Source organism: Poromitra crassiceps (genome assembly GCF_964638095.1).
Source record: "Poromitra crassiceps genome assembly, chromosome: 17".
Classification (NCBI taxonomy): domain Eukaryota; kingdom Metazoa; phylum Chordata; class Actinopteri; order Beryciformes; family Melamphaidae; genus Poromitra; species Poromitra crassiceps.
This window is the reverse complement of record NC_139635.1, coordinates 2,803,659-2,824,203: the sequence shown is the minus strand read 5'-3', so window position 1 is coordinate 2,824,203 and position 20,545 is coordinate 2,803,659. Positions and strand designations below refer to the sequence as shown.

Sequence of the window (20,545 nt, the reverse complement as noted above, 5' to 3'; positions counted from 1 at the left end):
CAGGCGCCCTCCTCTGCCTCAAGAGCAGCGCCACTGGCCAATGGAGTCAAGCGCCAAAGCATTTGCCATGCACGCCGATTGCTAAATAAAGTTTGTCTAATCCTACCAACTGGCCTCTCCTGATTGAACCCCTTTTACGTCTTCTATATCACTATTGGAGCAAGAGAATGTGTATAATCTATTTTACCGACCACTAAGTGGCGACAGTTCTCTCCAGACAGAGACAGAGAGAAAGCCACAGCCACGGGACCCGTGGCTGTGGCTTTCCGTGCTGGAGAAAGCATTCTAATTTTCAAGGAAATAGCTGGGCGTTTTTTTGACGGTGCTACGTGGATCAATGCCCCCCGCGTCTCCTATGGAGATATTGGAAGTATTGAATGTGTATAATCTATTTTACCGACCAGCTAGGTGGCGACGGTCCTCTCCCGACAGAGATAAAGTCAACCAAAAGCAGCCGCCTCCCGCGGAAATGGCTTGGCGATTTTACAGTCAGAAACGAACGAGCCTCATTCTCATACTGTAGGCGGGGACGCTTTCGCACTGCTGCGGTGGGGGGTTCCAGAAATGGACTGGGTGAGCAGCATAAAGCCTAGAGTCGCACGGGGCTTCATCGGGGCTCTCAAACCCAAGAGACAGTGAGACCTATCCACACTCGCTGCCAGGGAGAGAGGCTGCTCAAACTCGCTGCTCAAACTCCCAGCAGCAGAGCACTCCGCAGCACAGACGGAGGGAGGAGTTTGGAGACACACACACACTCTCTCTCTCAAGAGAGAGAGAGAGAGAGAGAGAGAGAGAGGAGAGAGAGAGAGAGAGAGAGAGAGAGAGAGAGAGAGCACACAGAGTGGGAGACAAGGGCACCCATAATCACAGGCACGTGAGGTGGTTCTAAAAATCCATTTATCTCCAAACTCTCTGAAAATCTCTGAAACCATGCTGTACTCAACGGCTAATATCTACATAACTACTAACTCTGCAAACTAACTCTTTTAGACAGAGAAAGCACACATTCTATTAGTTATTTTTAGATGATTGGTGTTCACAAATTCTTAACAGAAAATAATCCTCGGCTCTTGTAAAATGAGCCAGAATCCTCAAAAAAAAACCTGGCACAACTTACCTACAGGATTGAAAAAATGGCTGGCACTCAATGTGTTAATAGTCAAACCGGTTAACCCCTGCATCCCTAGCTGCATACATGATCAAATAATCCTCCTAAAAACCCAAATAATACTGGAATAACCCAGATGTCTTAATCGGAAAATGCTAAATTCGGAAAACGGTCGAATTCGTTAAATGCAACTAGAATCTGCTGTTTACATGACCCTTATCAAATTCTGAATATTGTCATTTTCCGAATAATAGTGGAATATTGTGTGCATGCAAACGTAGTCACTGATACAGTATCTGCAACAGGCGTACACACTCGGCCGCCGACCATACTCATGTTTTGATCCTGTCCAAACTGATCAGATTTCTGGCGCCAAATCTTTAACACACTTGAGATGATATTTGGTATGGACCTTAACCCTGGACCTCTTACGGCCCTATTTGGGATCTCACCATCTACAACACTAGTGCTGCACGATTAATCTAATCGCAATCGCAATCGCGATGTCAGCACGTGCGATTACATAACCGCAAAAGTGTGCGATTTTTTTTTCTTTTTTCTCACGTCTTTGTGTGTGTGTGTGTGTGTGTGTGTGTGTGTGTCTGTGTGTGTGTCTGTGTGTGTGTGTGTGTGTGTGTGCCTCCTCTAAACTAACGTTACATGCGACGCAGCAAACACACGTTTCTCTGCCATCACACTGGGCATCAACACTAGTGGGAGACTTCTCCCATGCACTCCCGCAAATAAGTAATGTTATGCGCAGCAAGGTTCACAAACGTAACATTTTACCGAGAGGGAGAGAGAGAACATCCATGAACAGTGAGCTATGCTAATACCTAGCTAGCTGTTCAGAAAAGCATGTAAACAGCCGTGTGATTAGTGAGAAAGTCAGTAAAATAAGGAGAGAGCTGCAGGTGCTTATGCAGAACTACTGCATGTTTAAATGCACAGTGGGGATGACCCGCTGTGATGAAGAATATAACGAGATTAACAAGGTTGTTAGGAGAGAAAACACTGTTGCAGCTGCCAGCAGCAGCACCTCCAGGCTAACTAGCCTGTCACATGACGCCTTCATGGTCCCTCGATAAAGTCTGCAGATGCACATTACCTCGCCTCTCTCTCAAGAAGTGTCAAGTGAGTGTGGCCTTTAAGGCCATCTGTCACTACAAAATAAATAAACAGGGTGTATCATTGTATTACTGGACAGACATGTAACTAACTTTGCACTCTGAGCCATCTTCTATGTGCTGTAACACAGTGTAGTTTCTATTTTTCTGGTGTTTCTTTTTTACATGTTTGGGACAGGCAAAAATTAGTTTTAATATATTTTAAATTGTAATATATTTAATGTATTTTAGTCTGTGATACGTGAAACCGTGGTATTTTTGTCCAAGGTTATCATACCGTCAAAAACTCATGCCGGCACATCCCTAGATACCATTTGTTTATTATATCGCAATCACAATCACAAATCGCAATATTGTCCACCATAATCGCTAATCGCACCTTTCCCCCAAATCGTGCAGCACTATACAACAGCCAATCTCCCATCGTCAAAGCAGTGTGTCCTGGCCTTTACTACTCTGCTAGCTAGGCGCCGAATCCTATTCAAGTGGAAGCATGGCTTTCCTCCCTCACACAATAGGTGGTTCAGGGAGATTCTAAACACATTTAACTTGAAAATATTTGATTTTCACTTAAGAACCCCAGCAAATCATTTGACAAGAGCCTTTTACCAAATATGTGAATACGGCTACCATACACCCAGATGACGATTAGGTCAAGCTGACACCCCCCCCCACACACACACACACACATATTCTTCATTTTATTATTTTTATTTATTATATTATTATTATTATTTTAATATATTTCATTTATCTCTTCCTTTTCTTCTATCAATGGGTGGGTAGGTTAGGTCAGATTTGATAGATCTAAGGGTTGGTTTATGTTGTTGTTTGTATGTTTGTGGATTGTGGATTGTTCTCTGCCAGGCATGCAGCATAAGTTGCCATGGAGATCTATCTTGGTAAGAAGTGAACTAGTGTCGTAGCATGGCAAACCAAGGGTTAAACCTGAAGTTACCTCGCTAAGCCACTTGGTGTCGTGCTACAGGCCCCTGGACAGTATCATCGTTTGTTGGTCATCAGACTGGAGCAAAAATCAATAAAAAGATTTGAGAAAGATCACATGCCATTCCTAACCGTTCATGCTGCTGCTGCAGCCAGCTGTGTGTGTGTGTGTGTGTGTGTGTGTGTGTGTAGTGCACCGTTTTTTGTTTTGTCCCCCTCCCCCAGTAAAATGTTGTTGGTGCCAATGGCCAGGTAAGTAGTCATGAGCTGCTGATGTCATCAGAATGAGGCCATCCCATTGGCTGAGACCTGAGCTGCTACAGTATGTACCTCTTATATGTGTTGAGGACCCAGGTAAGTAGGGAGACGATCTCATTAGCTTCCAAGTCTTCAGCAGTCAGCTCCGTGACTCGGGATGACACAGCATGATGGTACAGGCTGAAGAACCTGGAAGAGACATCCATCCATCCATATGCTGTCAAACAAGAACCTCAAAGCTCAAGGCAGTTCATCATTCGTTCAAATTTAAGGTGTCCAAACTTTATTTGAATGGGGACCAGATTAGATATTGTGAAAATACCTGGGGGGCCAGCTGCTTTTCACAGCATATGGGTTATTTTAAAAGAAATCACATACAATAGAATTGTACTCCAAGGATTTTTTTTCCTCAGTGCCATGATATTAGTCCTTAAAACACACGTTTCCTGAAAATCGCACGGTTCAAAAGTCATAAAAGTGGTCCTCGTTTGTGTGTCTGCTGAACACAACCACTGCCATAAACCTTTGTTTACCCATTGATACCTGATGCAGCATTTGCGTGTATATCCCTCATTTGTGTGTGTATCCCTTTGAGACCGCGAACCGCGTAACCACAGACCTTTTCATGCATTTTAGCAAAATCCCCATTCTAAAACCCAACAGTCTTTTCCTTTGCCTTTGTCGCTTCACATTGAACTCTTTCATAACAGCGACGGTCTCTTGGCAAGTGAGACAAACACATAACTGTTCCAACTGAAAAAATCTTCCACTTTCCAGCGGCCCTCACTATAAACTTTACGCTTCTTTGCTGTGACCATATCTGCCACCCAGTGGGACATGTCTGTTGCTAGGTAACTGCTTCTTTGCTGTCTGCCGTCTGAAAACATTAGTTCTGCCTGTGTTGTTCCTACTTGGTGTTTGTCTCCAAACTGTATGATAGAGCCAGCATCGTTAGGTGAACGGCAAACATGCAAAGTGAACTTGCTTGATTAACCTATACTGTGTGGAGGGACAGATAATAGTATATTTTGAGACAAGCCACAATTGGACCCTGGGCCGGACTTTGGACATGCCATGTGCAAGTTGCAGGGGTGCCCAAACCTTTTTAGGATGAGAGCTACTTGCAAAAAATAAAAACTAGTCACAAGCTACTTCTTTTCCCCTTGCCCCCCCGTACATATTTAGCACATTAGCACACAGCATTATATGATTTGTTTAACATTATTTAATAATGTTATAATGTTAAAGCTGCATTCAGCAATGTTTTTGTGTTAACATAAGTGTTAAATGGCTCTATATTCTGACAGCAATCACTGAAATAGAGTGTTTGTTTCTGTCCTCTAGCTCTCTCCTGTAGTCCTGCAGGCAGTGCAGACTAGGGATGTTCATTTTGAAAGTTTTCCAAAATCGATAATCGGTGAAAATTAACGATCAATTATCGATTATCGATCATATTAATACTTTTCAATTTTCAATTTTCAATTTTTTTTTTTTACAAAATGAATGCCTATGGCAGAAAATACGAAAGACAACGTGTTCTCCTCAATGAACTCTTTATTTCAATGTGTCTCCTCTCCAACACTGCTGTCCCCGGCGCATGCCGGTGTGAATTTCCCATGTTTAAAACAGTTTTGTTGGCACAAAGGCCCGTGCCCAGCCAGAAAACTAGAGACTATATGAAGCTCCACCTCACGTTAGTCGGCTGTGCAATGGAGTGGGGCGAGGAGGAACGAATTCCACCCAAACCTAGTAAAAAAAAAAAAAAAAATTAATAATTAAAAAATCGATCCAAATGCCACAGGATCGATTCCAATCCTTAACGATCAATTATCGATTTTCGATAATTGATGAACATCCCTAGTGCAGACTCACGTAGAGACTCACGGATGGCGGCATTGGATTTGGGGTGAAAAAATACATACACAAGTTACTGTCATTTTGCAGTCAGTTTGGCAGCCTGTGTTTTTTTCCTGGACATTATCTGTAACGTTAGTTAGTAACGTGAGGTCGGCTCCTCTCGCCCGATACGCTCAGCCCCACTGCTGCTATATGGGTTTGAGGTGCCAACCTGCACCAGCCTTATCACACTCGCCGACGGGGGCATCTTCTGATTGTAACGTAAATTTAATTCCTCCGAGACCAATTCAAGTCCGATTCACATTCACTCCCGAGTCGAGTCCGAGTCATATTGACGCCAAGTCTGAGACGAGACCAAGACCGCCAAAAATCGTTTAAAAAATTGGTCCGGGGGCCACAATTGGCCCCCGGGCCAGACTTGGACATGCCTGAGTTATAGGAGTTATACTATAAGTTATACTGTAAGTAGTAAACCTATTTTTTTATTCCAGTGAATGAAATAGCCTACATGTAGATGTACATTTTGCATTTTTCTTTCTTTCTTTAGTGATAAGCAGTACAGGACCTCACAGGCTGTGCATAAATTAATGCTGTAAATTGCACAAGGCACCCTCTAACCTCTAAAAATATAAATGTTTAGTAGGGGTGTCACGGTACACAAAAATCATGGTTCGGTACGTACCTCGGTTTCGGGGTCACAGTTCGGTACAAATTCGGTACAACGGGGGAAAAGGAACAAATCCCAATTTCTAATTTCTAATTCTTCTGAATTCTGTGTTTTGCTTTTTACGCTCATTTTACCATCAGAAATCGTGTCTAATAAGTGGGAATGAATAAATGTCCACAATTGACAAAAGATCTAGGGCCTAGGGCTAAACTACGGCCTGTGGGCCAACTGCGGCCCGCTGCCCATTTATAAGTGGCCCGCCATGAATTTAGAGGGGGAAAAAAAGGAAATAAATGTTTTTTTTCGTTTTTCTGTTTTAAAGTTTAAAACGGAAAATGAAAACGAAAAAACGAAAATGGGGAAAAAAACAAAAAGAAAAAAATAAAGAAAAACAAACTGAAAAACAAAAAACAAAAAAAACGATTCCCCCATTTCGTTTTTTCAATTTAAAACCATTGAAAATGGGTTATACTTGAGTACCCTGACCTGGTCTATTTATTTTGAAACATGTTTAATACTGAATGAATGTTTAATACTAATGTTATGTTAAATTATGTCTGTCTTAACCTGTTGGCACAGGAAAAGAACATTTGAAAACATACAAATACCCATTGTAATAGGTGAGCACATCAATAAACTATGTGTCATATATTTATTTAGGTAGAAATTACATTTTTGATGGCACAAGGGTTGCCTGGTCCAATTTTTTTTGCCGCGCTTAATATTGTTTGGCCCACGACTCCTTATATTTTTCTGTATGCGGCCCACAACCAAAAAAGTTTGGCCACCCCTGATCTAGGCAATCCACACAAAAAAGTTTTACTCTACAGCAGCGGTTTTCAAAGTGTGAGGCACGCCTTCCTCTCAGATGTCTGTATTCCAGCTGTTTGACAGGGCAAAGGCATTTCCCCCCACTTTAAATCTTTATTGTACACAAGTTTGTAAACAGAGTGCATGTGGAGTTGTCAGACAGCGGGGGAGGGGTGGGTTTCACTTTCCCAAGTAAGTAACATTACTTGAGGCGAGTTCATTGTTTTGTTTACCATATGAATGATTACGTTTGGTGAGCCGTCGTCGATCATCGATAAAAAGTAATTATAATGGATTATTGGAACTTGACAAGGAGTCATCCCCTCTTCCTCACCACATCTTGCTTGTCATCTCACGTGATGTAAGTTGCTTGTTTATAAGTTAACAGCTTTGTCAGTAATAATAATAATAATACATTTAATTTATTGAGTGCTTTTCTAAAAACTCAAAGACGCTTTACATTACATAGGTTAAAATATCAAAGAGAACAATATATTAAAAACAAGAATTACATAGAATAAAATCAAAACACAAGTAATGACTAGGGATTTGAACTGGGGCAGATTGGTGCAGTCACGGATGTGTTTTGGGAGTGAGTTCCAGAGGGAGGGGGCAGCAATGGAGAAGGCTCTGTCACCCCAGGTCCAGCGCTTGGTCCTGAGTGGTGGGGATAGGAGGTTAGCATCAGAAGAACAGAGGCTGTGGGAAGGAGTGTGATGGTGGAGAAGGTCGGTGAGGTAGGAGGGGGCTTGGTTGTGGAGAGCTTTATGGGTGAGGAGGAGTTTGCACTGGATTTGTTGTGGGACAGGGAGCCAGTGGAGGTTCTGAAGGACAGGGGTGATGTGTTCACGGGAGCGGGTGTGGATGAGGAGGTGTGCAGCAGAATTCTGGATGTACTGTAATTTGTTGAGGACTTTGGAAGATGAACCGTGAAGAATGCTATTGCAATAGTCAATTCTGGAAGTGATGAAAGCATGGATTAGAGTTTTGGCAGCAGGGAAGGAGAGTGATGGGCGGAGACGAGCTATGTTTTTTAGATGGAAAAAGGCAGTTCTGGTGATCTGTTTGACGTCGTGATCGAATGAGAGGTTGCTGTCAAAGATGACTCCAAGGTTACGGATGTGTGGTGAGGGAGACAGGATTGAGTTGTCGATGGTGAGGCGGAAGTTGTGAGCGGCTTTGGTGAGGGAGTTTGGACCAATGATGATCATGTCCGATTTGTCACAGTTGAGTTTGAGGAAATTTGTTTGCATCCATGATTTAATTTCAGTGAGGCAGTTGACAATAGGCATGGGTCGGTGTGAAAATTTTAAAACCGGTTCGATATTGCTCTTACCGAATACCGAATCTAACCAGTATACTGAATTTTGCCACTAGGTGTCACACTTTGAGCAGTGCTTCCCAGTTTATGCGATTAATGACTGTAGTGCGACTCCAGTCCACTTGGTGGCGATAATTCATCTCTAAGCTGGTTTGCCAACCACCAATAACTTAAGAAGCAGAAGAAGAAGAACGAGTTGTTTTGTTTATTAAATGACCGTCTGCGAGATATAAGTGTAATGAATGAATGATCATACTTGACCACATGTCCGTCAGCGCGAAGTTATGGCCCTCTGAGATCAAAATTTGAACCTAATTTTTCTGTTTGTTGGATGATGCCAACCTTAGAGAAATACTTTTAACCTGGTGGATTATTGGTCGATCATCAGAAAAATGGATTTAAGATTCCTTTTCCACAGTTTTGAAGAGCATCTTTAACCAGGTGAGTGGTGATTGCTGCACGCCTTCCTACATTGTAGCACTGTCCCGTTTAGCGTTATATTTTCATCTTCACCCCAAAACTCACGTGCGCCATCTCCCCCTCCAAAATATGATCTAATTACGTTCATGTAGCTGCGATCGCCTAAGCAGTACGGCTCTCAGTGACTCCCTCATGAGCCTTCGTTTCATTCTGTCAGGCTGGCTTGACCGAGCAAGTCTCACTTCACGTTAGTAAACACAACACAGCCGGTGAGTAATAACACATAACGTTACGTTAGCCAGAACCTGTCAGTAATGTTAATACCCACGTAAATCAATGCGAGCGTCGGATTGTGTGTGTATGCCAGTTTATAAACAAAGTAACTATAACTAATAAACATTAGATGAATCATGTTGTCATGTTGCTCATTACTAATGCAATACAAGTTGGATTTAACCCTGTATCATAGGCTGCCTTTTAATTTACCAGTTCCTGGCATAATGAAACATGTTGGTTCAGACATTTTGCATGAAATCAAACCGGTTCCGGCTTGTACACTGGACCGGTAAAACCGGAAATCGACCCATGCCCAGTTGACAAGGGTGGAGTGAGTTGCAGTGGTGATCGATTTGGTGGAGATATATAGCTGGACGTCATCGGCATAGCAGTGGAAGCGGAGACCATGACGGCGGATGATGTTACCAAGGGGGAGGAGATAGAGGATGAAGAGGAGAGGACCAAGCACCGAACCATGGGGGACGCCTTGGGACAGAGGAGCAGTGGAGGATAGGGGTGTCAAAAATAATCGATTATACGATGCATCGCGATGCGGACGTGCACGATTCTGCATCGATTAACAAATATCAAAAATCGATTATTAAAAAAAAAAAAAAAAAATTATAATTAAATAAAATAGAATGTAAGTACATGCAGTTGTTTATTTTAATTATGGATCATAATACAATGCAATTCCAAATGCACTTTTATTTTAAAAGTAGCCACACAGTGAGAAAAAAGAAAGTGAGAAAAAATAAATCATGTATTGCGGAAAAAGTGATGCATCGATTTAACACATTGAGTGCCACAGCGCTTCAGTAAAATTGTCTGGAGCCTGTGCCAGATTCACTTCCATTCAGTTGAAAACAGCTATAGAATTTTTTCTATTAGAGCTATATTGAGAGGGCTGGACTCTACTGAAACATTGAACACTCCTGCTTCTTCCAAAGAAGAAATTTTGTTTCTAGACAGTTCCATTATGAAATGACAGCCTCTGTAAGAAGTGCACTTTCAAGGGTTTTCTGCCGTTTTTTTTTACTTTTCAAGATATAGTGACTTTTATGAATACTTTTTGCACTCTAATTTCGAGCACATTCACTGACTCTGGCTGGTGTTTTCTGATGTGGTGGCGTAGTGTGGTTTCTGTGCAGCCTGCTCCCTCCACCCCCTCCACCCCCTCCACCCCCTCCTCCACCCCCGAGCTGCGGGCTCCTCCCCACACGCACAGAGTACAGACTCGTTTTTGCCCCGGACAGATCCCAGCGCGCAACAAGGAAGTGCCAAACGCGACTGAACGAAAAGGGCTTGGCCGTTCGGCTTCGGGTGCTGGCTTTCTGGCAGGGAATCATTTGGAGAAACAGATAGATAGAAGATAGATATAAGCAGAAGAGCTCAGTTGTGGGCACGGATGCAGCCGAGCCAACTGTCCGCTCCGCTGCAGACAGAGCAATCAATACGGCTCTGGCTGAAGTATGCATCGGTTTCCACTTTGATCACGGCTTTCTCCGCTGTCTCCTGTACAAAGTAAAGGATCTGAGGTGGGTGGAGCAGCTCCTGTGACGATGTTTAAGGTGGCGCCGTGTGATCCCTTGAAGGGATTCATGCTCACTGGCTAGGTACGACCTTAAACAGCAGAATTATGGAATAATATGAATTATGATTTTAGGACGTCCACAGACGTCCTTGGCACTCCTCGTTACTTTTTTTTAGGACGTCCACAGACGTCCTTGGCACTCAATGTGTTAAGATGCATCGCGATGCATCGTGATGCATCGTTTAATCGAATCGAATCGAATCGTTGACAGATGAATCGTAATCGAATCGAATCGGGAGGCCAGTGAAGATTCACAGCCCTAGTGGAGGAGGTGCAATTGTTGATGTTGATGAACTGTTGTCGGTTGGTGAGGTATGATTTGAACCAGGAGAGGGCAGTGCCAGTGATGTTGAGAGAGAATTCAGTGTTACGTGCAGTGTTACGTAACATTACATTAGCAAGCTTACCTTATTGGCTTGGGTTGAATGTTGACAGAATTTGCAAAACAGCTTATTGCCTGAGTCATACAAGTCATTAGGATACTGCCCTTCACTGAAGTCAGGGCTTAGCGCGGAATTTCGTAGCTTTTTTGACGACGGTAAAGGGGGAGCAGCTGGATGCTTCGATATTGTTGTGGTTTTGTGAAGTAGCATGGAAGCGACGTACAGCTTGTAAACACGCTGGAGCGACTTCCAGAAAACGGAATTTCAGCCCAGTTACGGCATATTCTGCAGTATTCCATGTTGTACGGTGGGGTACGGTGGTGCAGTGGTAAGCGCTGTCGCCTCACAGCTCGAAGGTCCTGGGTTCGATTCCCACCTGGGACGCTGTGGGCGCTGGAGTTGTGACCCCCCATATCTTCAGTGCCTACTGCCCAGGTGGGCTATCTCGTCGAAAGGGCCTTTCTGTGTGGAGTTTGCATGTTCTCCCCGTACCCCCCAGGGGGTTCCTCCGTACATAACCCCCCACTAAAAACATGCAGAAGATCGTCATCCGACCAGTGACGACAACATCTGAAGTTGGTCCAATGATGGTCCAATGAAGGTCCCCGGATGCTGGAAAGAAATAGCGACCACTGCTCCTGGCCTGCCCCCTGGAGGAAAGGACAAGCCTGGATGGGTCAAATGTAGAGGACATATTTCACCGGCCACCGTCAGCATGAGTGTGTGTAGTGGCCGCATGCATGTGTTGTAGTGTGTTCGTGTGACAATAAAGACGGGCTGCCGTCTGAATTTTTTTTTTTTTTTTTTTTATCGTGTACAGTTGATTCCATTTTTATTGGTCGGATTGTGTTGTTTTGGTGTGTCTTCTTCTGTGGCGTTTACGAGGTTCAAACAGCGTTTAGGTGCAGTGTTTCCCATTCATTGAGACATTTATGGCTCACCGACACAACGGGATTTTGACTGCTACAACAGATGTTGACGGGTCCCCCCCCCTCGCAAAACACACAGGACAGCGGATTGATGATTGAGCGATATCAGGGCCAATCAGAGGCAGAGTAGAGTCGTTTTCAAGACACGTGATCGATTAAATGCATCGTGATTCGTTGTGGGGCACAGGACTGCGGGCACGTCATTCTGGGCAAGCTTGGGACGCATTCATTATTGAAACACAGACAACATGCACACTCCTATCCACATTTGCAAACACAAATATGAGCCAATATATTTCCTTGACATTGGCTTGATGAGAAAACAATGCAGCTCTCTCCCAGACTCCCACCTGGCACCGTCAGGCTGTCCTCACTTGCTGATCAAAGCAAGTAGCCTACTAAACGCTGTTCATGAGTTTGCTTGTTTAATTCATTGATATGTGTGAAGAATTCATTAATATATGCGAACATTAATAGTGGGCACTTATCACCAAATAGCCTAATACAGCATCATCTCCTTGTTGCATTTTCAAACTTGCAGATGGAGGAAAAGAAATGATTCAACTTTACTTGTTTACTCACCAATGTGGCTCTCTTCCAAATAATCCAGCCACATAACTATGTCCTTTCATGAAATTATTAAATAGCAGGAGGACACTAATGGTTTGGAAAAGTGCCATTTAACCACCCGCGCGCTCACGGCATGTTCCGGAAAATGAGCTGGGAGCTGCTAAACTACAGCCGCTCTGCCAACAACACGGACCTTGTACTAGAGCAGGGGTGGCCCGCCATGAATTTAGCAACAAACTTTTTTTTGTTGTTGTTGCTAAAAAAGTTTTTCCGTTTTAGAGTTTAAAACTGAAAAATTAGAAAACGGAAACGTAAACGGGGAAATAAACGGAAACGGAAAAACAAAAACAAAAAAAATGATTCCCCTCCATTTAGTTTTTTCCATTTAAAACCATTGAAAATGGGTTATACTTGAGTACCCTGATCTGGTCTATTTTTTTGTCTGTTTATTTTTTTACATTTTTAATACTGAATGTTGGTGAAATTATCTGTCTTAACCTGTTGGCACAGGAAAATAACATTTGAAAACATACAGAAATACCCATTGTAATAGGTGAGCACATCAATAAACTATGTGTCATATATTTATTTAGGTAGAAATCTTTGATGGCACAAGGGTTTTCTGGTCTAATTTCTTCCTCACTTTCAGTGTAAACAGGTTGAAAACTGCCACGCTAAATATTGTTTGGCCCCCATTTTTCTGTATGCGGCCCACAAGCAAAAAAGTTTGTACTAACTAGAGGCTGGGATGGTAATGTTTCCGCGTTCGCGGGAGTGCGCTCATAGTAGATAATTGTTGCTAAACATGCAGGCCGACCGGCTAGCATCTGGGAATGTTCAGGAATTCACTGCATGTTTAGAAATAGCTTTTACGTCTTATGTTCATTTACACACAGAAATGTAATTGTGTTGTGGTACCTGTGGAAGGTGTTGTAGTGTGGAGGGAAGCATTGCACCATGAGGTTCTTGACGATGCGGAGGTCATCCAGAACATACTTCCTGGTTATCTCCAGAAGACGGACCAGCCACATCTTGTCTGCCTCCCTGGTCACTGACTGAGTGCCCTCGATGCGGGTGCTGACAGTACCCTCCAAGACCTGCCAGAGAAACGGGTGAGAGAGCAGTTCATAGGTTTACACTTTGGGATTGCAGATTTGCACTAAAAAAGAAAAAACCATCTCATCACTGATTATATCTGCATCAACATTATAACACATCTTTAACTCTTTTCCTGCCATTGACGTGATCCAACGTCATTTCCAAGACAACGCTTCACCGCCAATGATGTGATTCCATGGCAATCTATGTTTTCACTGTCATATGATAGATGGTCTCTTATGCACCTTGTGAAATAGCACAGCACTTCCAGATTTACAAAGAAGCGATGGTGATGGTCCACTAAAACCAGGAAGTAGGGCTGCAACAACTAATCAAATCATAAAAATAATATTATTAAATTAGCTGGCAACGAATTGGGTTGCGATTCGTTGGGGGGCTATATATAATTATATATACGTTTATATTTATTTACTACATTGGACTTGCTGTGTTTGTCGTAGAGCTGGCCACTTCCTGTGTCTTGGACTGACTACTGTATGTCGCGTGTTGTCTCCATGGAGACGAAATGGGAGCCCCATGCCGGCTCTAAGATGGCGGAGGTGCTGAAAACTTTCCTAACTAAACTCTATCTAAAGTATGGAAACATTTCACATTCTTAGTAGAACGTGTATTAGCTGAAAAACTATGAAAATCGTGCGTTAATGACAAACGGTAACGTAACGTTATGGATGAACATGGCTCAACGAGCAGGGCAAGCTGGTTAACGTAGATGTAAACAAGATTAGACACGTGTTTTCAGTAAGGAAACGTGAGGAGACAAACGTCTCGTTTAACGTTATCTAATAGCCGATGTCTGCTGCTTGTGATCCAGCTTGACGTGTGTGTGTGTCACTTTCAAGGAGAAAGTGTTACTACTGCAGAAATGACCTTCAAGGTAGCCTATTAGAAGCAAATCCTGTTAACACACCTTACGTACAGTAACACACAACGTAGTACGTTGTTATTTTTTTTATATACTATAATACAATAATTTTTCATTATTGTTTAGACAGCTCTGGTTGAGTCAAGCAGCACTTTTGTGCACTAATATTGTCAATTTGGGAGATCTCCCTCAATGTCTCGCTCTCTCTCTCCCTCAGTCTCTCCCCCCTCTTTCTCTCCCTCAGTCTCTCTTGTGTGTGTGTGTGTGTGTGTGTGTGTGTGTGTGTGTGTGTGTGTGTCACTGATGACATCATCAGTGATGTCACAATGATGTCACAATGCCTATGTATGACATCACTGATGGGATCACTGATGACATCATCAGTGATGGTATGACATCATTGATGACATCACAGATGCCATTAGGCAATTAGGGCAATCACCTAATAATTAAAAAATCTGGCTCCGTCAGGTCACTAGCACGGGTGCTTTTTACACCCCCTGAAAATTTCAGCCGGATCGCACATAAATAGCTGTGGTCAGCCAAAATTCTTGAAACAGACAGAGATTGCCAACATTGCCAAATTTATAGATAGATAGATAGATAGATAGATAGATAGATAGATAGATAGATAGATAGATAGATAGATAGATAGATAGATAGATAGATAAATTGATTGATTAACATATTCATAGAACAAAATAGTCTGTGGGTCTTGAAACATTAGTGAAAATTATGAAAGACGCTGGCAGTGGCTGGCAACTTGTTTTGTTTTTTATGCTGGTGGGTTAACGACCCTGGCAAGCAAAATGCACCAAAACCTTCCAACTATGTAATTTAGGGTCTTATGTGACTAATTGCAAGCCTCAAAAAGCCAACGCAAATCCTAAATATTGCCATTTCCCTGTTTTCACTGCTTTTTGAAGCTGGGGTTGAAGTGGGCGATACTTAGGGATCACATCGTGTTCTTTTAATGCGTTTCAAAAGTCTGATCACAGCAGTTCTTTCTATGTACATTAAACACATATGCTCATGTTTTTGTATCTGTTGGTGGGCTATTTTCGATGATTTTATGACATTTATGGGTCTTTGGCGAACGCAGCTCTCAATTCGGAAATCTCTCTCTGAGCTGTGCTGCTGCGCTCTCTCTCTCACTCTCCTCACACACACACTCACACACACACACACACACAAAATTTCCATAATCGAAAATCGGGGAAAATTAACGATCAATTATCGATTATCGATCATATTAACACGTTCACTGCCATTGACGAGATATCTCGTCTTACAAAATCCAACGGTTGACTGCCAATGACGAGATATCTCGTTGCTATACGCTGAAAATGTCACGTTCACGTCGTTTTGATCGGGTAAAGCGCAGCGTGCCTGTGTGCGCTGTTGCAGCCCTTTTGACGGAGCCTGCCGACAGATTTTCCAAGTCGAAAGTCTGTCTAGAGAGATTAGTGAATATGGAATACAGTATGTTAGAAGTTTTCGCCCCTGTCCACGGCTTGTTCGTTTTTGGCATGTTTAGCATGTTTGCTAACGTCATTTCGTGTTCTACAGCTTGTTCTAACGTGTTCTACAGCTTAAAAAAACGCAACGGTATTTGCCAATGTGGCTAGTGGTTAGAAACGGGAAGGTCTTGTACCAAGTGGACTGAAAATTGGCAGCACATCTCTTCTTCTTGGGACGTGTTTCATCCTTTTTTTCCAGTGGCAAAGCGAGAGCTTGAGCGAGTGCAGTGACGCAGTTACTGCGTCACTCGTCACTGCCTCTGGCTTGGGTTGCCAGGTACCACGACATATCTTACAAATCGGAAGATTAGCAGGAGGAATGACCAATCGGGAGCACAGCGGGAGAAATGGTTAAAAATCGGGAGACTCCCGCATAGATCTGGAGTGTTAGCAGGTTTGCAATTTGACTTGAAAAGACGTCATTTACTCCCTGTTTTGAGCTGAAATCTACACTGTAGTGTATCTACTAGCCAGGTCTCGTGACCCTGTTCACACTCAGCTGTGGCTGTGGCTGTGTCCTGACGCGGCCGGTCTCCATTTCTCCAAACTGGGACCGCGCCGGCTGCATTCTACTGCATGTAGTACACTGACCTCATACAAGCCCACATCAAAACATCCCAACTATTCCTTTAAGAGCGAAACCCAAAAGTGTTTCCTAAACAGCAGCGAGTCAAGTGCTCCATCCAGAGAAAGCTCAACTCACCAACATTTGATCTTTTGCCTGTCTCGTACCTTTGGTAGTGAAGTCCTCAAAATTCAATGACCTCTGGCAGAAAGATGCAAAGTTACAGAGGGAGTTGTTTTTTCTCTCTCACACACAACTGTGACTTTATTTATCAGAATTCAGACTTTACATCTTGGAATTCTGCCTCTTTTTTTTTAACACGTTCACTGCCATTGGCGAGTTGACTCGTCAAAAAAAATCCAACGGTTGACTGCCATTGACGAGTCAAGTCGTCAAAAAAAAAAAAAAAAAAAAATTGACGGTGGGACGTGGATCAACGCCCCCCACGTCTCCTATAAAAATATTGGAGCCACCGAACGTGTACAACCCATTCCACCGACCCACTAATGGCCCAATCCCACCGCAGCTAGTAGCGCGGTCCCGCTCCGCTCGACTCGACTTTTGGTCTCATCCCACCGGTATAAACCGGCCCAGCTCGGTTTGATTTGGGGCTGAGCTGGGCTACTTTTAGTACCTGCCTCGTCGGGGTTCTATTCTGCCAACCCGGGTCCATACCGTGACGTGAAAACATTGTAGGCGACTGATTGGTCAGGCAGAATCGTGTTTACTCTCTATATCCTACTGACTGTGAATGCAGCGCTGCATACCAGTTTACCTTCTTTTCTCTTCTATTATGCTTTTCTATCAGTCTTTTGTTTTGCTGCCTTCGCCTCTGGTGAAATAAAATCGGCGCGGTGGTTTCAATTGTCCAAAAGTCCGCTGCTCTGAAGCGCTTGTGTAGTTAGTGCTGCGTCGGCTCCGCTAGGCCGCAGGCGCCTGGTGAAGCCGCGGTTTTGCCTGGTGAGAGGCCGCGGGGGTAGAGGCTTCACTCTAGCGCAACCCCCGTCCCTCGCGCCCGTCCCTCGTGCAGCGCTTGTGAGTTTTGACTAACAACAAAGTGATATCCATTCTCCTGGTCGATTGTCACTTTTGCCCATGTACACTGTAACACCCGCCCAACATGCTGTGATGCTATGAGCTGGCTGCTCAGGCCAGGATCAAGGACTGTGATCATGCCAGCACTGCTCTCTCTCTCTCTCTCTCTCTCACACACACACACACACACACACACACACACACACACACACTGTAGGTAATTTAGAGGCACCAGTATTTCATAAACAGTTTAAAAGTTCTGTGTATGGATTTAATTGTAACGTTATGTTATAGCCTATTTCAGAACATGGGTGGAGGGCAGATATGCGGTCGCTGTGACGACCAGGTGTGGGCGGGGGCAGATGAAGGGCGGTCGAAGCAGAACGTCCATCGGGTTGAAGCAAGTAGAGCCGAGTGGTGACGGGCTGTGCAGGGCTGTAAAATGTGGTGGAATTGAGCCATAAGTGGCGACAGTGCTCTCCAGACTAGAAAAAGCAGAGCCAAAACTGCAGGGGAACGCGCGAGGAAACCATTCTCTCATACTGTAAAATGGATTGGCGAAAACGCTTTCGCGCATTATCGCGCTGGGAGCTTGCGGTGGGGGATTGCAAATTTGCATAATAGCTTATGGGTGAAACACACTTTGAAACACGGCAGAAAGCCCACAATCGCACGCAGGCAGCTTCATTGCAGCTGAGCTCAACCGAAAACCCAGAAACGAACAAGCCTCATTCTCATACTGTAGGCGAAAACGCTTTCACGCTGGTGCACACGGGCGCACAACGGTGGGGGGTTCCCAAAAATAGACTGGGTGGAAAACACACTTTGAAACACGCAGCATAAAGCCTAGAATCGCACAAAGCTTCATCAAAGCTCTCAAACCCAAGAAACGAGTGAGCCCCATCCACACAAAGTTGGGCCGCCAGGTTGCTGCTCACTGCTCAGACAGGCAGTAGAAACTGCTTGTGACAAACGCTGCTGAAAGCCACCAGACACGCCCACGGAGGGAGGAGTTTGAAGGAGAGGGCGTTCAGAACTATATTGTTTAGATGTCTGATCTCTCACTGATGCCAAAAATAAATGGTTAAAGTGACTGTTCTGCCTGTTTGATTGAATTTCACAAAACTGCGATTATCTCAGCTTTCAGTCTCAGACGCTGAAACCATGCTGTACTCAACGGCTAATATCTACATAACTACTAACTCTACAAACTAACTCTTTTAGACAGAGAAAGCACACATTCTATTAGTACTTTTGTGAACTTTGTGTTCACAAAGTCCAAGCAGAAAATAATCCTCGGCTCTTGTAAAATGAGCCAGAATCCTCAAAAAAACCCTCTGGCAGAAGCTACCTACAGTTAAAAAAAAACGGCTGGCAGTGAATGTGTTAATAATCATATTTTTTTAATTTATTTTAATTTATTTTTTTACAAAATGAATGCCTATGGCAGAAAATACGCAAGACAACGTGTTCTCCTCAATGAACTCTTTATTTCAATGTGTCTCCTCTCCAACACTCTGCTGCCCCCGGCGCATGCCGGTGTGAATTCCCCATGTTTAAAACAGTTTTGTTGGCACAAAGGCCCGTGCCCAGCCAGAAAACTAGAGACTATATGAAGCTCCACCTCACGTTAGTCGGCTGTGCAATGGAGTGGGGCGAGGAGGAACGAATTCCACCCAAACCTAGTCCGCAAAAAAAAGAAAAAAAAAAGAAATATTTTTTAAATAATAACAAAATCGATAAAAATTCCACATGATCGATTCCATTCCTTAACGATCAATTATCGATTTTCGATAACTGATGAACATCCCGATTTCATACGTTTTATAGCGTAGGCTATGCTATGCAATGCCGTGAGAAATATACAATAAGTTGTTGCTGTATAAATAAAGGTTTTATTGAGGAAAAAACGCATTTGGTATGGTTTGGATTTTTTTATTTTTTTTATTACAATTACTCGATTGATTGCTCGTTAACGTGACCAATGATCGAGTTTGGAATTTATGGAAAATGTGCATCCCTACACTCAACTATGAACCCCATAATGATTTTGTTTCCCCTTTCGGTCAAACTCGCCCGTGGGCACAGCTTTTACCGTAACACTGGTGTGAGAAAGATTCACCCCGCTCATTAGAGGGAAGCCCGGGTCGCGCGTTCGTCTTGCACGGGGGGACGACTGGTTGTCTGTGTAGGCTACTGTATGTCAGGAGCAATCTACCGGCTGAAATTTACACGGCGTCAACAGTTTAGGAACTGGATTACTATTTCCTGAGGACAAGTGACTTGTGGACGTGTTGCATGCAGGTTGCGTGGTGCGTGGTGAAAACAAAATCATTCACGTTTGAGTGACAGGCTGCCCCCCCGCTGTAATGGAGTCCAATCCAGTCCAATGGAGTATGGATAAAAGCTGCTGGACCAGCATCTGAGCCGTGCCATGGAGCTGTGCTATGGACCTTTTCTGATGGGAGATTGTTACTTTTTTCTGCTTCCTGGTTTTGTTAGACAATCATGGTCGATCCTGTACACCTTTAGACGTGCTGTACTATTTCACAAGGTGAGTAAGAAGAACATCTATCACATGACGGTGAAAACACTTATTGCCGTTCGATGACGTCAATGGCGGGGAAGCGGTTTTTTAAATAACCTTTAGAGACGCCAATGGCGGGCAATGAGTTAAATAGCTTAGATTACCCAAATAGCTTTATCCAATATTACACAACTTATACTATTACTATACATCCAGCTTTGAACACTAAGCCACTTAAAAGTGGATGAATAGACTGCTATAGCTGCTCAAAATAATCTGTGGTTGGTGATCAATCGGTGATTGGTCGGGCAGATATTTCTCATAGGTGGCAAAAAAAAACTTGATCGGTGCACCCCTACAAAATATGGATTGTTATTGATTACTGTTGGTTCTGAAGTATACTACTTTCCTCTATTTATAATTGATTTCTTGATGTGTGTTGTGAGACTCATTTACAAATGTACCTGATGCAGGCATTTCCTAGCCTATAGCTCATTGCCTGCAGGGACACTTCTCAGGTCTAATTTGAGGCAGTCTTGTCTCAGTCTAATTATTTATCGGATTATTGTTTGTCCCTACCTATTTCCTATCTTTGTGAGCCTCACCTTATTGAAAATATATGTTCTAATTATTTGATAACAGATCTTCTAAA

The 20,545-nt window shown here is 43.4% G+C and overlaps 1 protein-coding gene across 1 annotated transcript in view; it reads right to left on the bottom strand.

Moving 5' to 3' along the window:
* Positions 1–20,545, bottom strand: part of exoc3 (exocyst complex component 3) — a 90,929-nt gene that overhangs the window by 47,848 nt on the left and 22,536 nt on the right. The window contains exons 6-7 of the mRNA XM_083653897.1: positions 13,184–13,362; positions 3,511–3,627 (exon numbers count right to left, since the gene is read on the bottom strand). Of these exons, the coding sequence (XP_083510023.1) occupies positions 3,511–3,627; positions 13,184–13,362 (296 nt within the window). The remainder of the gene's footprint in view (positions 1–3,510; positions 3,628–13,183; positions 13,363–20,545) is intronic.